Source organism: Mercenaria mercenaria, chromosome 2 (genome assembly GCF_021730395.1).
Source record: "Mercenaria mercenaria strain notata chromosome 2, MADL_Memer_1, whole genome shotgun sequence".
Taxonomy (NCBI): Eukaryota; Metazoa; Mollusca; class Bivalvia; order Venerida; family Veneridae; genus Mercenaria; species Mercenaria mercenaria.
In genome coordinates, this window is record NC_069362.1 from 30,486,022 (window position 1) to 30,510,918 (window position 24,897).

Genomic DNA, 24,897 nt, shown 5'->3' on the forward strand with positions numbered 1-24,897 from the left:
AGTTCCATGTTCTCTGTCACATACGCCACATGCTTTTCTTTCTAACAGTTTGCGGGCTAGTTGGGTCATTCTTTTTCAACACCATAAAAGAATTTATTTCTTTTTGAGATTCAAGTACATTTGTTTTATATTCTAAGATGCAACTGTATGGTAATGACTTTCTTGAATCATTCATGGTCTTAACTGTTCCAGTAACTCCTTTTCACCTTACCTCGCGTACCATCTTTGGAATCGCGTTAACATACTTTCTGGCATTCTTTTCTGTATACGCAAATATAAACTTCCATCTCAAAGATCCTCGTGGGTTTTCTTTCATATTCATCTCTCCTATATGTAAAAGATTCGCAAGTTTTGGCATTTTCAACTTTCATTGGAGGGAACTCCAACTCTTCCATATATAGTACATTGCTTCTCTGTGTACTGCCATATTTTCTTTCCAGACTTTATCTCACATTTTCATATGCCACTTCCGAATACCCTAATTCTTCAACCGTTTTCAATGCTTCTTCTTTAAATACTATCGCATTTGTAAAAGCTTGCTTTTGGATCTTGGTTTTCTCTTCTTTAGATTCATCTTCAAAACTCTAATCAGCCTCTTCCGGCATCTCTTGTCCACACATTTTGAACAATGAAATATTTTATGTCGGAATATATTGGACCTATTTTAATAACTGTCCGAAACAAACTGCCCGTCTGAACATAGCTACACTTTCATTTCGAGGAGGAACATCTCCTCAAAACAGTCTCTATGACCAGTTTTCCTATAAGAAAAACAACATTGAATTCCTACCTACCAGTAATTTTAGATAAGTTCGAAATGTGTACAAAACTTCAAAGTGCCAAAATGGACAAACGTTTGATGTTTGACAACACGGTATATTTTTATTTCTGATATCACTTCGATTAACAAAAAAAAGCCTGTCTATGAAACATGTTCTTACACATTTGAACAAACCAAAGTCTGTAATCGGAGCGCTGAAATTATATATTTACTTTTATTTACTTTCATTTCATGAAATCAGTCTCGTTAATAGCTTGATAAAATAAAATCTAAATTGATAGAAGTCGGCGAATAAGCAAATAAAACGACTTGCATTTTTATATATTTTTTTTATATTTTTTAATACATATATAAATCAAGATAAAGATAATTATAATTGTTTAAAATAAATGTTACGCGAAAAGATGAAAACAAATTCTGCTCTTAAAATCACCAGTGATTTACTTTTGTTTTAAGACATGTGTAGACATTCATTTCACTGCGATATTGACAAATGTATCCCACATCGACTTGTATGTGACAACTACCCGGACTGTGACGACGGCAGTGACGAAAAATTTTGTCGTATGAAGGAAGGAACGTCCTGCGAAGATTGGTGGGAAAGAGGATATCACACGTCAGGAAAATATTTGATAAGTAAAGTTTTCAACTTCTCCAAAGTTCTTTTAAGGTATATCTCTAACGTCGATCCGTATTGGACGACATGAGGTGGTTCACTTACAACAGTATCAAGGCGAAACATATAGATTACTACTTGACTCTAAATCGAAAGAAGTACAGTTGAGTTTGCCCGAAATCATCTCGCATTGTATTACCAAAATGAAAATAATTTAAGGGCAGAAGAACTTTACAGAATATTGAACAGAATCTTAAAACGTCCGGAAGTGGCACTTTATAGAATTATGCATTTATATTCTTCGGAACATAATCTAAAACTACCGTCTTATACATGTGGCTATTAAGAGCGGCATGAAAGAGTAGAAAAGTGAAAAACACTAAAACGTTTTCAATTTAATGTGTCATCCATATTCTACTAAATTTCTTTTAAGATGAGTGCATTTCAGGGCTCTACATGGTTATTTTTGGCAATTGTGGATGATTCAGGAATCGGGTTTTCCCTCTTTTTAAGTTCATAGTAAGCTACAGTATACTTAAAGAGCATATTACAGTAAATCATCCTACTTCGATACTATTCCCACTCACAATAAAACGCTGCTTCTTACATCATTTAATTGAAATCGTGTTGTGTTTTCTCACGTTGTTGTGACAACCACTTTATCATCCTTTCCCTGTCTGTTATGTATAGGTTAATAAATGGGAGAGCGGTGCCTTTGAGTGATAATGGCCCTGGCAAGGTGATAATAGCCCGAGGGCTATTATCTTCTTCCAGGGCCATTATCACTCAAAGGCACCGCTCTCCCATGTATTTACCTGTTTATTACATGTTTACCTATAATATAGTAAGATATGGTTTTGTGTCATTTTTATGGGTACATGTACTTGCATCTTCTTGCACAATAAATTTCAGTTTTTCAGTTTATATGTTAGATTCTATTTGTATAAGCCTATTTACTGTATAAAATCAAATACCTGGATAGTTGTACTTTCTTGCTTATTGCATAATTTGGGGATAAAGATACGTTATTTCACGAAGAATACACGATGTTACGCTCAAGATGAAAAAATAAAACGAAAATTTTCGCTGTTTTACCTCCATGAAACGCCATGACGTCATTTCTGTTTACGGAGATTAATTTCCTGCGCTAACGCCAGGGCCATTATCGATAATGGCCCCGGGGCTTATTATGATAATGTGATAATGCATGACGCAATGCGATAATGGGAGAATTTTCAGCATAAATTTGTTACTATTTATAGGTACTCGTGTAATAAAACATTGTAAGATATAGATAGGATAGTCATGATCAATATAGATTCACATCTGTTAAATTTTATACGTTTATATAACAGTTTTATATAGTTTGCTTGCTCTTTTTATAGACGGGTTATATGTGTACTGTGATTTCTCATCGATGGATACTGCTCCTAGTAGAATAACATTCCAACTTCGGGATATAGATCTGAATGTTGCAGAAGATGCATTTTACACAAGGACTGCGACATCATATCATTTGCCACTGGTACACAGTTATCAGGTTCAAAACATGATATATAAAAGCCACTACACTTGTTTACTAGAGGTAAGTTGTATCAGTAATACACAATACTACGAAGCGCACGCTAAATAACTGTAATAATCGTAATGAAAATAATGAACGTTGTAAACTACCTTGTATTTTGTATATGATTGTATAGTACAACACATAAGAGAAAGAACAAAAAAGTATAAAAAAGTTAAATGAAAAAGCTTTTTCTAACACGAAAGTTATGTGTTGATATCTTGTTATCTAATCTTATTTATAACCGCATTCAACTCGCATTTCTTCGTAGACCATTGTTGTTGATGTTACATTTTTTTATATGAAATTCGTTTGAACAAACACTCCATAGCTCTTCTGGTATTGAACTATTTTTTTTACATCATTTCAGGTATTTACCACTAATTTGATAAAAATACTTTGATATAGAATATGGACAAATCATTTTTTACAACATTTCGAGTCTATCCTGCAAGTTCTAAAATATATTACTAGTATTATCGTATGAATAAAATCGGTTTATTATGTACAATAATAAACATTTAAAAGTTCCTTGTTAAAAACAAGTATACTTACCTGAATATATGACAGGTTTACACATTATGAATATCATATACACTAAAAATTATCTTGAAGCTGTCTCCTCAAATTCAAATATTGTAGAATATGCATTCAGCACAATAGAACGAAACTCAAAGTATCAATTAATAATCTTGATGGAAGAAGGCATCTTATTAATTCGGAAAGAAATACAGCAAGGCACATTATGTAGATACTATATTAATGTATTGAGAGAATAATAAATTATGAAAATAATAAATTATGAAAGTTTCATAAGTTTTATAACTAATGTTAAAGAAAGTGATTAATCTTATCTCTGTTTCATATATTTGTTAAATATATTTGTAGTTACACTATTAAAGCATTTAGATACAAAATTTAAAAAAAAAGATTTCATGCCGCTTCATATGTGTATTACTGGTCTCAATTTGACGATTGTCAGATTATGAAGCAGTGTCAATCGGACGATAAGGTTGAATTTTGGTCAATGTTCTGTTCAATAAAAATACTGCATCTTGATCAATGTTTGTCTTGTACCATCGATGTGAACACGAGTAGTACAGAAAAGCGAATGTTCTAAAAAAAACTAGCAGAAAAATGAAAATTGATAAGAAAATTCCCAAGTACCCGTTTCTCATGCCTAAGTTCATATATTGTAAAGAAATGGCACTAGTTCTATGTTACAAAACACCCAAAAAATCTTTGATTAAGGTATCTAAGATTGTTGATCGTTTTAGATCATTTTCTACAGATTAATTAAAACTCACACCCCCAGGTTTTTGGAGTATCATTGTAAGGGGATGCTCTAAGGCAATTATCATTTAAGTGTGATTTTCTTTTTACTGATGATATTTTTGCGCGAAGAGTTTTGTTTATATTTTGACTAAACAATACATTAGAAAAATGACTTTGAAATAAAGTGTGTTACTTTTTAAATGACGACATTGAAATACAAAGATTGATAGCGGGATAAGAATTCTCACAATAAGGCATCTTTTAAATGGATGGATTATTATACTACTTTGAATTTAGAAATTCATGTAAATAATAACAAAAGAAAAGTCTGCTTAATTATTAAACATGTATAACCTTAGGACGGCCAGCACATATTCATGCAACCTCGCCAGGTATATGTATGTTTTTGACAACACAGAAAATGACGTCACACGACCTTCAGCTATTTCCGGAAGTAAATAAAATGAAAGTAAAAATGCTAAACTTGAAAGCCGCATTTTGATTCGTAGATAGTCAGGGGTCACGCGCAGGGGCCACCCCGTCTAAATGTATGCGCATGGACTTCTTTTTTTTTTTTAGCATTTTATTACGAATTGAAATTACCTGGGCTTTAGTACAGCATGCCAGCTTTTAATCTATGAAAAAGTATTTGAGCTCTGGATAAACACAAATCCCACAGGGGTCCTTAACGGGCCAAGGGTACATTGATAATTTTAGAACTTCATCAAATCGCTCAAAATGTCATTTTTGATGTTGTCTGAGAGTGCCAGTATATGCCTCAGATGTAAGATATAACCGTATTTGAGAGCTGCAGACCTAGACATTTCAGAAATATTTTCAAAATAAGTTTCGTGTAATAAATGTTGTTTCTACGGAAGCGTGAAAGGGCCATCAGACGCTAATACGTTTTAGTACGTTAATGCTGCGGAAAGGATATATACTTCATTAACGCCAAAAACTGATGCAAATATAATATATGAAAAATTAATTGACCTTGTGTTACAAAACATTATTCAACATTGTGCGCGGCGTCTGATCCAATCTGTTACAGACTTAAATTGTTTATCGTATACTATTATATTTCAGGTGAAAAGTACTTGTCGCTTTCCATATCAAATGACGGCACATATTGATAAGATAAACTACGGGTTTGTGGTCCCATTTTGCCGTTGTCTTATAGAGACATTTGAGGCTAAAGCGGTAGAGGAAGTTAGAGTAATGTGAGTATCAGTAGAATATTATATAAAACGTTAAATCTGATATGCTAAAAATGAAAGTAAATAAGGAATTGCAACAAACATGGAGTAGAATCTTACTACTCTCGGTTAGGCTATTTCAACGGTATGAGTTTTCAAGTATTTCAATGTCAATAATCTCTGTTAGATTAAAACACGGCAAAAATAACACTTAATATACACAATATAAAGTCAGAATAGTGGAGAGTCAAGTATTGTGTAAGATGATATGTTAACTTCCAGTTGTTGGTTTAATAGCCTTTTAACATACGTTGCGAGAGTTCGTTTTTTAGCTCACATGTCACAAAGTGACAGTGTGAGCTTTTGTGATCGTGCAGCGTCCGTCGTCCGTCGTCCGTCCGTGCGTCCGTGCGTCCGTCCGTGCGTCCGTGCGTAAACTTTTGCTTGTGACCTCTCTAGAGGTCACATTTTTCATGGGATCTTTATGAAAGTTGGTCAGAATGTTCATCTTGATGATATCTAGGTCAAGTTCGAAACTGGGTTACGTGCGGTCAAAAACTAGGTCAGTAGGTCTAAAAATAGAAAAACCTTGTGACCTCTCTAGAGGCCATATTTTTTATATGATCTTCATGAAAATTGGTCAGAATGTTTATCTTAATGATATCTAGGTCAAGTTTGAAACTGGGTCACGTGCCTTCAAAAACTAGGTCAGTAGGTCAAATAATAGAAAAACCTTGTGACCTCTCTAGAGGCCATATTTTTCATGGGATCTGTATGAAAGTTGGTCTGAATATTCATCTTGATAATATCTAGGTCAAGTTCGAAACTGGGTCAGCTGCGGGCAAAAACTAGGTCATTAGGTCTAAAAATAGAAAAACCTTGTGACCTCTGTAGAGGTCATACTTTTGAATGGATCTTCATGAAAATTGGTCAGAATGTTCACCTTGATAATATCTAAGTCAAGTTTGAAACTGGGTCACGTGCCTTGAATAACTAGGTCAGTAGGTCAAATAATAAAAAAACCTTGTGACCTCTCTAGAAGCCATATTTTTCATGGGATCTTTATGAAAGTTGGTCAGAATGTTCATCTTGATGATATCTAGGTCACGTTCGAAACTGGGTCACGTGCGGTCAAAAACTAGGTCAGTAGATCTAAAAATAGAAAAACCTTGTGACCTCTCTAGAGGCCATATTTTTCACATGATCTTCATGAAAATTTGTCAGAATGTTTATCTTGGTGATATCTAGGTCAAGTTTGAAACTGGGTCACGTGCCTTCAAAAACTAGGTCAGTAGGTCAAATAATAGAAAACCCTTGTGACCTCTCTAGAGGCCATACTTTTGAATGGATCTTCATGAAAATTGGTCAGAATGTTCATCTTGATGATGTCTAGGTCAGGTTCGAAACTGGGTCATGTGCCATCAATAACTAGGTCAGTAGGTCAAATAATGAAAAAACATTGTGACCTCTCTAGAGGCCATATTTTCATGGGATCTGTATGAAAGTTGGTCTGAATGTTCATCTTGATGATATCTAGATCAGTTTCGAAACTGGGTCAGCTGCGGTCAAAAACTAGGTCATTAGGTATAAAAATAGAAAAAGCTTGTGACCTCTCTAGAGGCCATACTTTTGAGTGGATCTTCATGAAAATTGGTCAGAATGTTCATCTTGATGATATCTAGGTCAAGTTTGAAACTGGGTCACGTGCCATCAATAACTAGGTCAGTAGGTCAAATAATGAAAAAACCTTGTGACCTCTCTAGAGGCCATATTTTTCATGGGATCTGTATGAAAGTTGGTCTGAATGTTTATCTTGATGATATCTAGGTCAGATTCAAAACTGGGTCACATGAGCTCAAAAACTAGGTCACTATGTCAAATAATAGAAAAAAAACGACGTCATACTCAGTTCAAAACTGGGTCATGTTGGGACAGGTGAGCGTTTCAGGACCATCATGGTCCTCTTGTTTTATTTGTTTTGTTTGTTTAACACCGCACCGATACAATTCCTTTCTTATCCATCACAGTTTCTTTTTTTCAAAATTTCTAGAGGAACCTCTGATTTATTTTTGTTTTGTTTTATCTAATGAACACGCGCATTCGTAATTATTACCGGGATTGGTTTTCGCCATTATTCGCATCGCCAAATAGAAAATTAAAAATCTAAGAATTAAGGTGATACTGTATGACTGCGCTTAATCAAGATTTATGCCTATATTCGGATGTTAAGAAATTTATCTCAAGAAATAATGCCATTCCTTGTAATTCGTCATCGATACCGAGAAGGACGTGATCACGCTTCTCGTGGTTAATTTCAGTTTATAATAAAAAGTCGTTGATTGGCTTATACTTTTTACCTGTAATGTAACCAATGCAAAAATGTCGACAGAATATGACAAAGGGAGCTATGGTACACCTCTGGTACAAGGGTCCTGCAAAAAGTTCTGTCACTAATGGGCTTCCGTAGTTTTATCCCAGGTATTTTTTAAAACGCTTCATTACACATGATTGATGTGTCCAATAGCTAACGATATCCGTTTATTTCGTGCAAATTGCTTTTCAAATGACCGAGTTATTTTAAATTTAAATAAATGCAGTCATATACTTTTGACATTTTAAAATGGACAAAAAACTGAATTTCGTAGCTATATTTATTACCGCAATAGGCTTGATATAGCTTCAAAGTATATATTTGATGAATTGTGTGGTGTATAAGAACCACAGGACATTTCAATGCATACGGTTTTTAGGTGAGTTAAAGCTTTTAAAGCTGGGATATTACCAGTTGAAGATGACACCCGTAATGGTAGGTCAAAACTTACCAAGGTAGGCATCGCTGCTGTAAAACTTGTGGTCGAACAGAATGCGGTATTGTCGGAAAAAGATATAGCCAGTTGTAAAAGCATATCAGAAGGCAGTGTTTTCAAACAACTCTGAAAAAGTGTTTGGACCTGTAAAAGGTTTACGCTAGGAGAGTACTCATTTGCTCACTGAGATGCAAAAGAAACAACGCCTTAAGTGCGCCCGGGAACTTTTGAAAACAAACTATGGCTGTAATAGTCGTGTTATTTCTAACTGATTTCTGATTATAAGCAATGGAAGCAAAAAATATCAAAACGCACCTGTATTGCAAGGAGAACCACAAGTTCGAAAGAGATGTTGTACGCAACTTTCTTCAATTCTAGTGGGCCAGTAGTTCAAGTGCCTTGTCCATCTGGTCAGACAGTCACTGGACGATTCTACTAGAACATTGTACTGAAAAAAGTGAGAAAGTTTTACAATAAGAAACGTCCAAGCAAAGGATGTTCAGGAGTCCATCTTACACATGACAACGCCTCCTTTTATAAGTGCAAGGTTGTTAATTCCTTTTAGGCTTCTGAAAAGGTGGAAGTTGTAAACTATCCGCCTTATTCACCTTACCTGAGTCCCTTGTGCTTTTTAGTTATTTCCAATGTTTACGAAAATGCTTTCTGGAAAGAAATATAAGTCCAGAAGTTCTCTTGGCAGCGCCGTTTGTCAGTGTCTCAAACAGATACCAAAGGAAGAATATTTATCTGCTTTTTGCAATTTGGTTAAACGGCTACAACAATGTGTTTCGGTAAAGGGGGAATACTTTCAAGGTTTGTAATAAAATTAATTTTGATAAAACGTGGCACTTAAGAAATCTGAACCCAATGACAAAACTTTTTGTATGACCCTCGTATGACTTAAATGTAATAATGAAATTTCCTAATATTAATGTAGTTTATAAATTAGCACAATTCTAGATTTTTAGTTAAATCTTTTGAACTTTCAGCAGATTGACGGCTTGCTGGTACAATATGATAATAACAGCAATAATGATATTACTGCTACTTATTATTATTATCATTATTATTATTATTATTATTATTCTCAAACTAATACTACCAATGATAATATATTATTATCATTATTATTTTTATTAGTATTATCATCATTATTATTATTATTATTATTGCTGTCGTCGTTGTTTTTATTATTATGATTAGTATCAACATTGGTATTACCATAATTAATAGTAATTATTTTAACTGTGATTACTTTATTTAAAGGGTTACACCGGAAGAAAAATAACAGTTTTAAAACATAAATTGTGTCTCGAGTTTCATTGCGATCGTCTGTGAACAAAAAACACCAAAAAAAAAGACAATAAAAATACCCCGCCAGGAAAAAGAAGTAAATAAAAACAACAAAAGACATTCGTTCAACAAACAAGAGGGTCATGAATACCCTTGATCGCTTACCTGTGTAATATGAGCTACATGTTTCAAATGTCAAACTGATGTTAAAATATTAAGAAAATAAGTAAGTAGGTAACACTCATGGTCAATGAAAGTCAGTTTTAAGATTAGTGTGCAAAACTGTATATGTCTTTCAAATTTCAAGGCTATATCTTTAAAAACAGGAAAGTAGGTCAGTAGGTCAAGGTCACGGTAAGGTGACCCTTAATCACTTTGGGTCATTAGGTTATTACAATTAAATAGTTTAGGAAATATGATCTGATATTTTTTCTTTTATAACTCATATAATACGTGACATCCAGGGCGGGGCCTCCTTTCATCCCAGGGCCATAATCTGAACAATCATTTTAGAGATCCACTAGGCAATGCTACATATCAAATGTCAAAGGCCTAGCTATGCTTTGAACTTTCAGACAAGAAGATTTATTTCCTGTATAAGACTATGTTAAACTTGGGACCCACACGACAGGACCTCTTTTCGCCCCAGGAACATAATTTGAACAATTTTGGCAGAGGAACACTAAGCGATGCAACATGCCAAATATCAAAATCCTCTACATTACAGGTTTAGACAAAAAAGATTTTTAAAGTTTTTTCCTATATAAGTCTATAAATCTATGTAAAACTTGATAATCCCCGGGGCAGAGCCTCTTTTCAACCCAGGGTGATAATTTGAACAATATCGGTAGAGGACCACTAGGCGATGCTACATACAAAATATCAAAGGCGTAGGTCTTTTGTTTACAGGCAAGATTTTAAAAAAAATCCTAATTCATGTCTATGTAAAAGTTGGGACCCCCCGGGGCGGGGCCTCTTTGCATCCCGGGAACATAATTTGAACAATCTTCATAGAGGACCTTTTGATGATGTCACATTTCCAATATCAAGGCTCTACGCCTTGCAGTTTTGCACAAGAAGACTTTTTTCCTTTCGGTTGCCATGGCAACCAGAGTTATGCATGGAATTGAATTCTTTGGAAAGTTTTGAAAGGGTGCTTCCCAAGAATCATTCCTGTGAAGTTTAGTGTAATTCTGCCTATTGGTTTTCAAAAAGGATTTTATTAGAAAATGGTGACGGACACACGACACACAACGGACAACGGACATTGAGCGGTCAAAAAAGCTTCCCATGAGCCTTTGGCTCAGCGAGCTGAAAGGTAGATACGAATGATAATCACATTATAAAGAAAACGATAAGAAGACCAGTTTTTCGTAAAAACAAATCAAACTCTTTCATTCTTAATAAAAATAACCCGTCAAAATACTCATATAGACAGTCTCACAGACAAAAGGACACAGAAATAGCATTAAAAGAGAAGTAGCTGTTTACTTAAATGTTAACAGATATCATTTACATTTGTTCGCTAACGAGGAAAACGATTCTACAAAACTGATATTCCGTGAAAGATATTCCATCAGTAAACATTAGTAAGCCAAATTTGTACGAAATATAGGTATTTAAATATAATTGTTTAACACTGATTTAAGACCATGACTTTCAATGTGGGAAAATGTTTAAATATCATGTAAGACTTATTGTTTTTTTTTTTTTTTTTTTTTTTTTTTTTTTGTTTTTGCAATACAGTGTTATTTCAATCTTTATATTTTTTCTACAGGTATGAACCTCAATTTCCGGGTTTTCACCACAGGTAATCTAGTCATAAAACGTTATTGCTTCCCTTAATTGTAGAACAAATAATCATTGCATTTAAAGCAGGCATTGTCATAGAATAATCAAGCGATTTGCGTTGTCCATCGTCTCATTTATAATTACCACTTTTCAAAGTTCATATGGAAAGGATGACCTTGATTATTTGATGCTGTTAAATGTTGCGTATTTTTTTAATGATTATCATTTGCTGCCATAAATTTATTCGTTTTGTCTATGTAGGAAAGGCCCAAATTCGAATTCACTTTTGATTAAAGTATTGTTTAAGTACGTTTGATGACTTGAAATCATTGTGTGAAGTTCTAATCTAATGACTAAACTTGTTACTGAGGCGTACAACACAAATACCTTAACTAGGAAAAGGTCCACAATTTGAACACTGTGGGGAATCACATGATCAAAATAATCTCTAAACCAAAGCTATATTCTAAAGAGCATGTATAAATTTCATACCATGATAAGATATGAAATTTAAACATAGCCTAACATATGACTAACGAAACTTTTTAAATTATTATGTTGTTGACAATAATGATAGATATTCTTTATTACAAACACAAAGGAAAATAAGAAGTCTCAGTTTCTTGAAGTGTTCCAGATAATCAGAATGTGATTGTGATTGAAATCCTTGTAGTTTTGGGATACATTTATGTTGCGATATATTTGAGATTTGCAACAAAAGTTGCTTCAATATTATCCCATATTATTCATGAATTTAGTTTGGTTTATAGATTATTGTGATTCCCCACAGTGTCGAAGTAGGGCCAAAATATAATTCAACAGCCAATTATCTTAATTGAATGTTTCGGTATGTTTTTTGTTTTTAAGTTTTAATGTAATACATACAATTGTTACATGGATACTTCGTAATAGTTAGCTGCAGCAGAACTTCAGCAATATTTTATAAGTCAAAAAGGGACATACGTTGAGCTGTTTTTCAGTTGAATGGATGACTAAGAAGCTTTTTGTAGAGTTTCAATCTCATAGATACATTTGTTACTGAGATATGAACTTGCACAGTAAACTTTACACAAATCAACAAGGAGGTCGGCCGACACCAGGAACATTCAAATATTATGCAAGGCCGACTTACAAACCCCAATTTTCTTGGGCATTTCATAGTTTGCCATCAGTAAAACAGTAGGCAAAATTCTGTACATTCAAGATCCCTTTCATTGGGAGCTAATATTCGTTCATTTCGTGGTTGATCCAGGAAACCAGATTCCAACAAATCAATAAAATCGCGAGCAATTATTCCTTATCCTTAACCAATGAATGTAAGATTTAATCATTCAAGATGATTTCATATTCTTTCTCAATATGATATTTCGTCTAAGCCACCCATAAAAGTTTTTTTCACAATTGTTTGAGGCAGTAAATTTAGTTGTAACTTAAAACCTTTATTGCACAGAATGCTTTAAATTGACTGCAAAGATAAAACGCTGTTAGAGTGGGATTGGGAATAGGCGGATGTAAAAGGAAAAGTTTATAACGGTGTATGGAATACATTATTCTGAATCTGCTGTCAAGCTTTTTTAGTGTTAAGGCAGAATAAAACTCTCACTATAAATATGTTGAATTCTAATGATCTACGGTCAATATTGCCCTCCTGTAAAAGATGTTACTGCGTCATTGCAATGTTAAAATAACATTTTATATAATTTTTACACCACTTTCGTGATAGGTATGGGATGTTTGGATCCGGCCGTCACAGGTAAATTGCTTTTACACAGTCATTGCTTTCCTTAATAGACGTGTGACGGGGGTCGGAGAACGGACGCGGACATCGGAGATCGGAATACATTGTGGGGTTTATCTCAAAGCACTTATTGAAATAAAAGTTTTAAATTAAAATAATTATTTTCACAAAAGAAATCCAATGAATTTAACACAATTCCGGCTGGATAAGAATAAGATAAGAATTGTTCTGCGTTCCTTCCATACATTTAGGACGTCACTTAAACCTAAATGGAGTAATGCGTTGGGAGAATTATCCCTTTGTGTTCGCAGGTCAAGTTATGATATAACAATGAAATTGTTATAGAAAATAATATATCACGTTTACCTTTTGAGTTTTATTCATTTTTGCAGCGACTTACTAAGTCGTATATTTTTAGTTATTTTTCCAAATGGTCAGACATTATACAATTATCGACTTTTTCATAGGTTGATATCAGGATTTATTAATCCGAAAAGAGTTATATTCACCAAGCCGAAAAAGTCAATAATTGTTTTATTACATGAATAAATGTAAAGTCAGTCTTGTTGTTTACAATTGTGACTTTAATAAAGAAATGAGGAATAAATTTAGACCAAATCAGGTTGATATTGGTTTTCCAAGCACCTACTTCGATCTATTTTTATTTTCGTACTATTTATAACCCAAGATAAGTTGATATAATATGTACTCATTACTTTTCGAACCATTTTCAGCCAATCATAGAAACAATAGAATACAGTCATGTTATAACTATTTTTGCGGCATAAGAAGTTTTGTACGTCGGCTTTTATTTCTTTAAATATTTTGGATCATTTTGGATCATTTTCGTTAATCTCTGATACTCTTTTACAAAATTCAAGATAGACTACTTTGTGTGACCCTATCTACTCTCTATTTTTGGGCTTCTGTTGACGATTAGTCAAGTCACTGACTTCAATCACCTGCCCCTTACGACTCGGATTTGAGTCACACATACAATGTACATTTCTCGTGTCATAAAGCATTTTTCCGAATAAAGGACAAATTCCATTCGAAAAAGACCCCCTTGCTCAATTTGACTAAACTTGTTGCATTTCCTCTTTTATTTTGTTGATGAATAACTTTAAGATATAAGGAATACGAACAGAAATAAAAAACAACTTATGTGACAATTATCGATTTTAAACAGAATAGAATAATTAAATAATTGAAAAAAAAAATGAGAGAAAGGAGAATGAGGCGGCCACTTGCGTCAAACTGAGCGGGAGGTGAGGGACTTATTCAAATTGTATTTATATAAACGTATTCTGGACGAATTCTTTTGATGTTTCATTTCCATAATTTATGCACTCCGAAGTCATCGTTGATTCTCTCCCAAACTTTCCCCAACCTTCTCTCATTTGGCGAGTCAATATTACGGATGATTCCGGAGATGGCTGATGTATTATATATGCTGATGTGTGGTTTGTCCTTATCCAATATCTACCCGGTTGTCTGCCCATGCCTGAAACAATATCTAGAGCGGCATCTAGGGTCTCCCTCTATCAGTAGCCAAATGACTAAAACTCGTGTCAGCGTGACTTAAAACCGTACAATCTTGCAAGAAGATACAAACATTTTAAAGGTTAATAGTAACTGTCGTAACAACATTTTGGATTCATTTCCTTGATTTCAGCGGATACAACTGAGTTTTGTAAAAATAGAGAATTTGGCGGGTTAATGACTATAGTATTTTCCATTCCTATTACAAATTAGGTTTGTTATAAATTTGAGATTAGATCAGACATGTTTTACTGAGTTTTACATTTAAAAATGTGTATTTTTATTGTCCAATTCTTTCAATCAAAAATACACTCCTCATCATACACTTTTACCTAACCAACTCCTTTACCAGTGTAACTTTCGGCTATACTTGAAGGCAAAGTTTAAGAAGAGCAGTGCTACAAATTTTCACATTTCGTTTTTGAGAGGCCATGTTCAAGACAGCCATGTACAATGTAATAGTGTTAGCCCTGCATCATCGATATTCCGATTAAAATATAAGAGGATGGATATATAATATTTTGGCCTGTTTAAAAAGTCTAGAGGCTAACAGACTAAGATTATGGAAAAGTGGGTTCGGAATCTAGATGAAACTTGTGATTTCTACGGATCGCAAAGCTCAGAATCTCAGTCGAGTCAAATATTGTTGCCAACAGTTTCCTTGCCTTAGGGACAGATGTGATATGGTCAAAATATTTGACTTTAATTGACACTGTACTTGAATTTAGTTCGAAAAGTATTTATAAATGAAGTAACACGGAACAGGCCAATATTACATGGTGCTTTTAATTCATTGCTGTTTCATTTATATATCCTGAACTTGATCTGTCTGATATTGTTAGTTTTAACGTCACAACGATAAAATCGTTGGTCAATGGCGACTTTCTAGCTCTTTGTGGCGGTGGAAGACCACAAGTACCCCATTAGGTATTATTAGTTAAAAAATGGGCGGACTTCTTAGTAGAACATCTGACCTTTCTTAATACCCCAGTCACACATACGGCACGGATAGTTACGTCTAGCCATGGATAGAAACGTAGTAATCCGTATCGATCCGTACCTGAGCCGTACCTCAAAGTAGTAATCCGTATCAATGTGTACCAACACTTAATCAAAACGTATTCAAAACTTATCCCAAACTTGCAAGTTTGAACATGCACAAAAGTTTGAGCAATCCGTAGCCATTTGGGCGTGACTTTAGTCCAGCTTTGTTGAAAATTATTTATCCGTAGTTAAACGTACTAAAACGTAGTTATCCGTACAGAAACGTATCTTGCCGTATTGATCCGTAGCTGAACGTAGTTATCCGAGGCTGCCCGTACTTAAGCGTAGTTCAACGTAGTTCAACGCAGACCCGTCTACGCGCTGGGCAAATTGCCAGGCGCAGTAAAACGTAGTTCAACGTAGTACTTATTCGCGTCCTGTATTTTTTGTTTCCTGTTTCTCACCATTTTTCCCTTATACAGTCACACATACGGCACGGATAGCTACGTCTAGCTACGGACAGAAACGTAGTAATCCGTATCGATCCGTACCTGAGCCGTACCTCAGAGTAGTCATTCGTATTAAACCGTACCAAAACGTGGTCAGAACATATTCAAAACTTATTCCAAACTTGCAAGTTTCTCCAACTTTTGAACGTGCACAAAAGTTTGAGCGAACCGTAGCCATTTAAGCGTGACTTTAGTCCAACTTGGCTGAAACTTATTCATCCGTAGTTAAACGTACTTAAACGTAGTTATCCGTGCTGTTACGTACCTCGCAGTAGTCGAACGTAGTTATCCGAGGCTGTTCTTACTTAAGCATAGTTCAACGTAGTTTACCGCAGACCCGTCCGTGCGCTGGGCAAGTTGCAAGGCACAGTAAAACGTAATGCAACGTAGAACCTCGTACCTATCCGTACTTATTCGCGTCCTGTATTGTTTCCTGTTTCTCACCATTTTTCCCATACTAAGACGTACTGCTCCGTAGTTATACACCCACAGACTAATCCTATCCGCACCGTACCTCAACGCACGGACATATCCGTATGTGTAACTGTATCTTTACTAAGACGTACTGCTCCGTACTTATCCGTGTCCGCACCGCACAGACCAGTCCTATCCGCACCGTACCTCAACGCATGGACATTTCCGTATGTGTGACTGTAGCTTAAGGCAAGAGGCTTCCTCGCTTGACTGACTTCCTCACTTGACTTTTACTTTCCGAGCGAATTTCGAACCGACAACGGTAAAGAGCAGGTAATTCTAAGTCGGCGACGTTAACCACACGGATACTAGATCTAAATGAACTTCCATTCGCGTTTAAAGGCAAAGCAGATGCGAATAGTATTGATATGCAATTGATGTTCATTTTACAACAATAACATTTTTAGAATGTTTTGAGAAAACCTCCAAAATATACTCCGCTCTCCGATGTCCGTGTCAGTTCTCTAACACACATGTCTATTTATCAGAAAAAGTAATTATTTGACCAACTTTCAGACATTTATATAAATCTCACTTCGAACTGTTATATATTTTTTTTATTTGCATGTGAAATTTATTTTTAAGTCAATAAATTGGTTGAAATACTGTAAAGTGATTGTTATTTGTGTTGGAAAGTTTTCGTTCATCTACAAAATCCTATACCATTGAAGGTAGGTCTGAACGCTTCATTAACAGTACGTAACGAGGCAACATATTCTTATCTAGAAAACCTGTTATAATGCCTAAGTTGTTACAAGGGTAGCATAATTTTTGGTAATAGGTGTTTGGAAATGGAACAAGTTTATAAGACTATATGGAATACCTTATGCTAAATCTGCTGTCAAGCTTTTATAGTATTTAGGCAGAATAATACAGTCACTATCAGTAATATTGAATTCTAATGATCTACGGTCACTATTGCCCTCCTGCAAAATATATTACTGCGTCATTGAAATGTTACAGTAACATATTATATAATTTTTTATTCCTCTTTCGTGACAGTTATGGGATGCATGGATTCGGCTATAGCAGGTAACAGAATTTACACACTCATTGCTTTCCTTGTGTGTCAGAAAAAGTATAACATTTGAATAGTAAAGGAAATTTAAGTTCATGAAATAATCCTGACTTCTAAGAACCACAATTATTATTGAATTTGAAACAAAAGAAAAAACAGATATCGATCCCGTCACTTGATCCTTATAACAAAATTGTTTGTTATGTAGTAATATACCGATTGCATGTTTTTATCTAGCCTAGATCAAAACACTTCTTCATATTATTTGACTGACTTTCACAAATTTATATAGACCTTCAAAGTGTTAAATATTTCTTTTATTTGCATGTGAAATTTATTATTAAATTTTAAGTTGATAAATTAGTTGAAATACTGTAAAGTGATTGTTATTTTTGTTGAATAGTTTTCGTTCATCTACAAAATCTTATACCATTTAAGGTAGTCCTGAATACTTCATTAACAGTACGTGACGATGCAACATATTCTTATCTAGAAAACCTGTTAAAATGCCAGTTGTTACCAGGGTAGCATAACTAATGTTGAGAAGGCGTTGGGTGTGAACTAGTCCGCTGTGATTTAATTCTGAAAATAAATAGGTTTGGCGTAAAATAATTCAAAATGAGAAAATAAAAATCACCAGTAATATAAGAACTACAATTGATAGCTTGCAACTTGTGGAAACATTTAGTAGATCTACACAGCCCTGTATATCTTACTTGGCTGTGTAATTGACAAATGGACTTGTTCTTTTCTGTACACGAAAATGTCATCAAATGTGATTTTCTAACAGAATCACGCCGTTATGGTAATTTACGGAAGGACCATTGCTCGGTCTTACGAAAACTCAAGCAAACGACCCGACCATTTTATTGACAGATGTTTTCGGGTACAATGATGCTTTTATTATAATTGTAAATAGTAGAACATCGAAATGTTATGTCGACGAAATCATACAACTTTACAGTTACAAAGATTTTTTTCCATCTGTCAAGATTTTTTAATATTACTTGGAACAAACCACGACGAGATGATCCATGGTCTAGGTAATATTTCTTTTCCTGTCTGTTACTTTTTCATGCGTGCATGGATATTGAAACAACTTGGCCTAATCATTCGATATGACCAACTTATATTTGTTATATTGACCCATTTACAAATTGTGTTGGTGTATTTCCTTCAGAGTTAATTCCCTTTGATATGTTGAAGTATTACTTACTGTCTTTTTTTATTTACCTGTTAAATAAACGCGAATTATTATCAAATATAGGTTCTGTTATATGTATAGATGTTTAAAAGCAATAAACTGTGGGATTTCGCCATGCAAATTCAAACCCAAAATGATGTTTTGACCACTTCTTAAATCGTTGGGCAGTTCTCTACCAAACATTAAAAGTATTAACAATGCTAGGCCTAGTTATGCATATAAACGGCATGTTTCAGTTAATTGCTTTTCAACAGAGTATGGCTCTTGAGTTGTCATAATTTATAGTGTTCACACTGCTTCCTATATACAGTTAGGCTGATCTTCACAAAACTCACGAGTGGTTAGTCTGTAGCACTCATGTGAACACTACCATCATATTTTAATGATCTGTGTTTCTTCTACACACTGGATAACCGGCTATCCTGACGCCCGCTGGACAAAAACAAGTCCGCCGGAAAAGTAACCCATCTGTAAATCGGTAGGTAAAGTTTTTCATTGATTTCTATTGAAACGAAACCAATTCTTGCAAATCAACTTAACAGTTTTGTTAAGGAATGGACATGGCTTACATTTTCAACTTCTAGGCTGAAACGATCGTTATGTTTTTAGAGATTCCCGAACAATTTCTTCAGTTTGAAAAATTGAAAAAAAATCCAAAGGTTCGCGCAAATGTCTTTGTTTATTGACAATCTGTGTAAACTTTTATCATCTGGTTATCCTTGTGAAATTTCCAAGTTCTATGTTCTTTCTGCAAAAATATATATTAGCCGTTAAACAGGTATTGATGAAAAAGATTACTACTGAAAACGGCTGCTAGTGCTGTCGTTGAACTCAGCTGTTAACATTTATAGACTATCCATTAACTCCGATGATGTCGAATAAGTTTGCATGTAAAAAGTATTATTCATAGAGATTTGACGAAAACGTAATCAATCTTAAAAGTGGCACTTTCATATCAAGGGGCTTTATGACTGGTACACGCGTTATTGCAATTGTTTGCCTTGCGAAAGCTAACTGTTTAGTTTTGTTTCTGTTTTGATGGGCTCACACTTACACCGACACAATTCTGGACGTATTGCGACTTTTCCAGCTTTTGATAGTGAACGAAAACCACTGCATTGCCCCTGCGGGCTACTATAGAAAGTAGTTTCATCCAGTTTTGTGCAAGTGCAAAGGATTGCGTCTGGTTGTCAGTGTTTTGAATATTGGATGAAGAATTCAGTTTTTTATCTACATTTTAATGAACCTCAAATGCCCGTTCTTATTTTGAAAAGTATTATTTATTAGTGCGGTGCTAGGAAGACTTTGAAAAATAGGTGTATAAACCATTGACACCAGACCAGAAAGAAAATGCCTCTGTACATGTTATACCCTATCCCTAGGTATCATCCACTAACCCATTTCAAGCGCACATTTCTCACATAAAACGCGCAGTTCGATGAATGGGTACCTAGCATATTGAACAAACGGTAATTTATCTTCCATCGTGCATTAGTCACACTGTCTCACTATTTCATACTGCAGAGATACTTCGCATATTTTATGCTTTTGTCAACGTTACAGAAAAAAAACTTGCCTGAACTTCCCTAATGAACGTCCGGTCTAGAGATCACAGCGGTGTGCACATGTTATGAATGTAAACAAACAAAAAAAGAATTCAAAATATCAACAGTTATACAATAAAACTCAACATGATGAATGAAATTCATCTTAGAAATGTTTTGAATTTGAAGTAATACATAAGTATACATCTGTTTTGTTTATTTCATTCACATTACACGTTTATGCTGCATATACACATATTAGCAAACAGGTGTAGTTAAATGATAACTGATCTACATTTTCACATGAATATATCAGAAATGTTTTGAAATCTAAACCGGAACTTCAACAGGGAAGCTCATCAAAGTTTTTTTTTTCTGTAACGTTGATGAAACTATAAATATACGCATTGTTTCTCTAAGATAAGAAATACTGAAGAAGTGTGACCGGTAAACAATGGAAGATAAATTATTGATTCTTCAATATTCATAGTATACATTTATCGAACTGCACGTTTTATTTGGGAAATGCGCGATTGAAATGGGTTAGTGTATTTTCCCTTTCATGACCATGGCTCTTATATGATACCTAGGGGTTAGGGTATAACATGTACAGAGGCATTTTCTTTCTGGTCTGGTGCCAGTGGTATAAACTTATTTATTTATACATAATTATTTAAATGCTCCCAAGCTGGACTGTCAGTGTCAATCCGAAGGTCCGTAGTTCAAAACTTAGTAGAAGTCACTGAGATTTCTTAGATGCTCCAAAGTGCCCCACACTCAACTAAAGGCCAAGTACCGGTTTTGAACCCAAAGAAAGTGTTCGCGTGTACTAGTACTTTATTGTGAGCACAAACAGCTGGGGTATCGTACTCAAATCCTCTTCCACTTCTGCAACTTATCTGCACCTGTCAGGATTTATTATAGCATAACGATGATGGTGGTAAAACTATGATAATATGCTGGAGTATAAATCATTTCCGGACGGTTCTCCTGTAAAGGTGGTAATCATATGCATATCATAGCAACATGCTGGCTTACCCATGTGGATTTTCGATATGGTACAAAAATTGCTCGATTCATGTAACATTTTTGCTTGTAATTTCCTTGTTATATGATGGATTTTAGTAAAATAAACTTCAACTACTTCGCCCAATTCCAGTTTCAACGTTGGCTACACATATAGTCCGTGAAAAATATTTAGAAATGTATGAAAAGAAGTATGAGTTAAGAATATCTGGCAAACGATTTGTAGCGAGTAAAGCACCTATTTTCCTGTCTTCGACGCTTTTCATTTCATTACATTCTATTGGGTAATTAGGAAATCATAAGCAGAATTGTTACCTGAATCGAGTGATTTTCCCCGTGTACACGATATAGAAAAGTCCCGTAGGTTGACCATCCTGAACAGGCTATCACACGTTCCCAAAAAAATCTATAGATTCTAGTCAGGACTTTTCTTCTGATCAACACACGACTCTCACATCTGGCGCTTTAGGCCACGTTTTTATTGCTGATTTCATTACCCTCTCATACACACATTGTATTGGTTTTGAAATTAGAATTCATATATTGCGCGAACAAGATACTAAACGCATAATATCCTTGCCTAGCAACTTGTAACCAGCTTTTTAACCCAGATTAAAGTAGGTATGAACATAAAGATTCTGCTATGCAGCACTGCATTATAAACATTAATCCAAAATGCAACTTTCTGAGTCAAACAGTGGTAACCATTTGTGTAAGTAATTATATACAGTTATTTCAAAATACCATAGTGTGTAACAAAGTTATGCTCCGTACATGAATTGTAGCTAAAAGGTCGGACCCGAAAGTGCGACATTCATGTTTAAACAAGGGTGCTGGCACTTGCAAGTCCAAGATCGAATTTATCCTCTGGACAAGAATTTTTGCTTTAGAAACCTATGGAATAACGTGAATATATTTGAAAATTGGTCCATGCAATGACATGTAGAAAATTACCAGACTGACACAATATACTTATTTATAGCCCTCTTTAACAAGTTTTGAATCCTACATGTTATAATGACATTGGTGGTAGCCACATTTGTGTGTGGGGCTCACAATACTTGTTTGAAGTTTAATACTTGAAAATAGGGCCATGCATGTTGAATCATAGCCGGGACAAGATGCTACGGACGGACGGAAGGACGGACGGAACTAAGCAAACATTTAGCCCTTGCACCAAAAGGACAATGATAATGAAACGAACCAAACTTACTCGACATGGATATAAGGACCATACATACGTATAAAATGTTACTGACTGTAAATATACACTTTTATACAAATGGAAGACAACAAAAATTGCATAAAACACATATAGTTTAAACAGATACAAAATATACACGAAGAAGGGACACTGTGGGGCATGTGACATGTCTACAAGACAGTTTTTTATCTTGCATATACCTGTATTTTCGATAGCCAAAAGCTGACTTCAACGACTGCCTATTACAAATCTAGTGGCCGTTTTCGACCAGGTCCCTAGATCTAAGGTCAAGGTCACCTTTAGAGGCCAATGGTGCTGGCGGGCACGACATTGCAGAATGTATTTCTAGTTTATTGTTCTAAGCGATTTTTCTCTCCAAAATTTAACTGATTGTATATTTCTTTATATGGCCTTACAGGCATACAGACACTCAATATGAAAATGGCGCGAAAAAAATGGTAGGCGCATAATGGCGGACTCAGATTGTTTCCTCTGTAGAGCCATTTTGCTTATTTTCTTTTGCTGATATCACATGGCAGATCTATGCTTGACATGTAGGAAGCATTTTCATAATGAAATAACATGACAGAATTTGTCATGGATACTTAGATCATACACCACCACTACAATTTGGGTTCTCATTTTGTAACTGATTTTGCAGTTTGTGTGTTTGACTGAAAATATTTTTGCTGCATCATTATTCTTTTGATTTGTATTCGGCACCGAAAATATTCTTCAAAACAAATATAAGTAACAGACATTTAAAATGAGTCCCGATGTGTGCTGAAGCCATTGGAAATATGTCAGTTTGATATAGAATAAACTTATGATGATTCTTTAAATGGCAACTATTCGTTTTCGAACAGCGGTCGTCATTATACCACAGTATTTTTTATGTGAACCATTTCCTGTGGTTTTCGAATGGACTTGTCAGCAATATCGGAAAAGAAAAACAGAACACCAACTAATAGGATAATAAAAATGTGAAATTCGCGAAAGTCAAATTATTTTTACATAAAGAAATTAGCTTTTTCAAATTTAATATAAGATGGTGATCCAAAGGCAGATAAGGAGTAGTTGAGACAATAACTGTAAAATATGTGAGTGCGCGTGTTAGTGCGTGCGTGCTTTCTTAATTACGTGCGTGTGTGTATGTGTGCGCACGCGCGTGTGTGTATGTGTGTGTGATCAGGTTTAACGTATTTTTCATATAGTCATATAAACGTGTCTACAAGTGTCTACTTGTAACGGTGAGCACAATGCCCAAGTTAATAGTGCCGCCTCACTGGAATATCACGCCGTAGTCACGTGACATGATACCCCACTCAGTCACAGTATACTGGCACTGGGCTGACCAGTCCTGGCACCTATGCTTAATGCTGAGCGCCAAGCGAGGAAGCTGCCTGTACCATTTTTACGTCTTTGGTATTACGCGGCCAGGTATCGAACCGACGACCTCCGAGGCAAGAGGAAGATCCCTGCCATGCACTTTGTCCAGTACTTTCCATACAATGTAAAGAAAATGTTCGGGTGACAAATTAACAAATCGAGTTAAGAATGACATCCGTAATAGGCCTCAATTTCACCAAAGCGTACATACAACATGATAATGTAAGCTTTGAAAATGTCAAACGATAGACAAGTTATATAGTGATAGAAGTACTCAAAAATTTACCTTGGATTACCTCCTTTGATAATGTTGGTTTTTCCTGAGGTTTCTCCCCTGAAAACTAGAAAAAAAATTTCCATATGGAAATTTTAGATTTTGTTTTGATATTTGTATCAGAATCATATAATGCAGCATTCTACTGCAAAATTTTCTCGAAACTCTAGTTCAGATTCTTATAATCAAAGAAATTATATATTTCCCATAGATATCAATGTTAACTTCAATACCGATTATCTCCCCCCCCCCCCCCCACCCCTGCCCCTCCCCACCTCACTCCCCCAAAAAAGAGATAAAATTTGAAAAGTCCGTGGGTGAAATGTTTTTAATTTTGAATGTCTTTAAAGTCACCAAATTTCATTTAAATATTACCATCCAGTTACAAGATATGAAATATGGCTATAACACCATGTTATTCTTAAGTACAAATTATCTGATGCTACATGAAGAGATGTTTTTGATTTGTCATTTATTAAACAGAGCACATTTCCTTCAATACATGTGTAAGTCATTACACTTCTGTAACTGCTGTCACAACAGCTAAATGTCTCCCATCAACAAAATATGGTTGTGATAGTTTTTATGAGATGGTCATTATCTTCAAGATAAAGTTTAAGTAGTAGGTATATATATATCGAGAAGAATGAAATGGTTGATGCAGTGTA

At 34.9% G+C, this 24,897-nt stretch overlaps 1 protein-coding gene across 1 annotated transcript in view; it reads left to right on the forward strand.

The window, feature by feature from the left end:
* The window catches only part of LOC123562081 (uncharacterized), a 115,358-nt gene that overhangs the window by 54,333 nt on the left and 36,128 nt on the right, over positions 1-24,897 (forward strand). The window contains exons 24-29 of the mRNA XM_053533736.1: positions 1,238-1,417; positions 2,783-2,982; positions 5,323-5,456; positions 11,310-11,342; positions 13,047-13,076; positions 17,573-17,602. Coding sequence (XP_053389711.1) covers positions 1,238-1,417; positions 2,783-2,982; positions 5,323-5,456; positions 11,310-11,342; positions 13,047-13,076; positions 17,573-17,602 — 607 coding nt within the window. The remainder of the gene's footprint in view (positions 1-1,237; positions 1,418-2,782; positions 2,983-5,322; positions 5,457-11,309; positions 11,343-13,046; positions 13,077-17,572; positions 17,603-24,897) is intronic.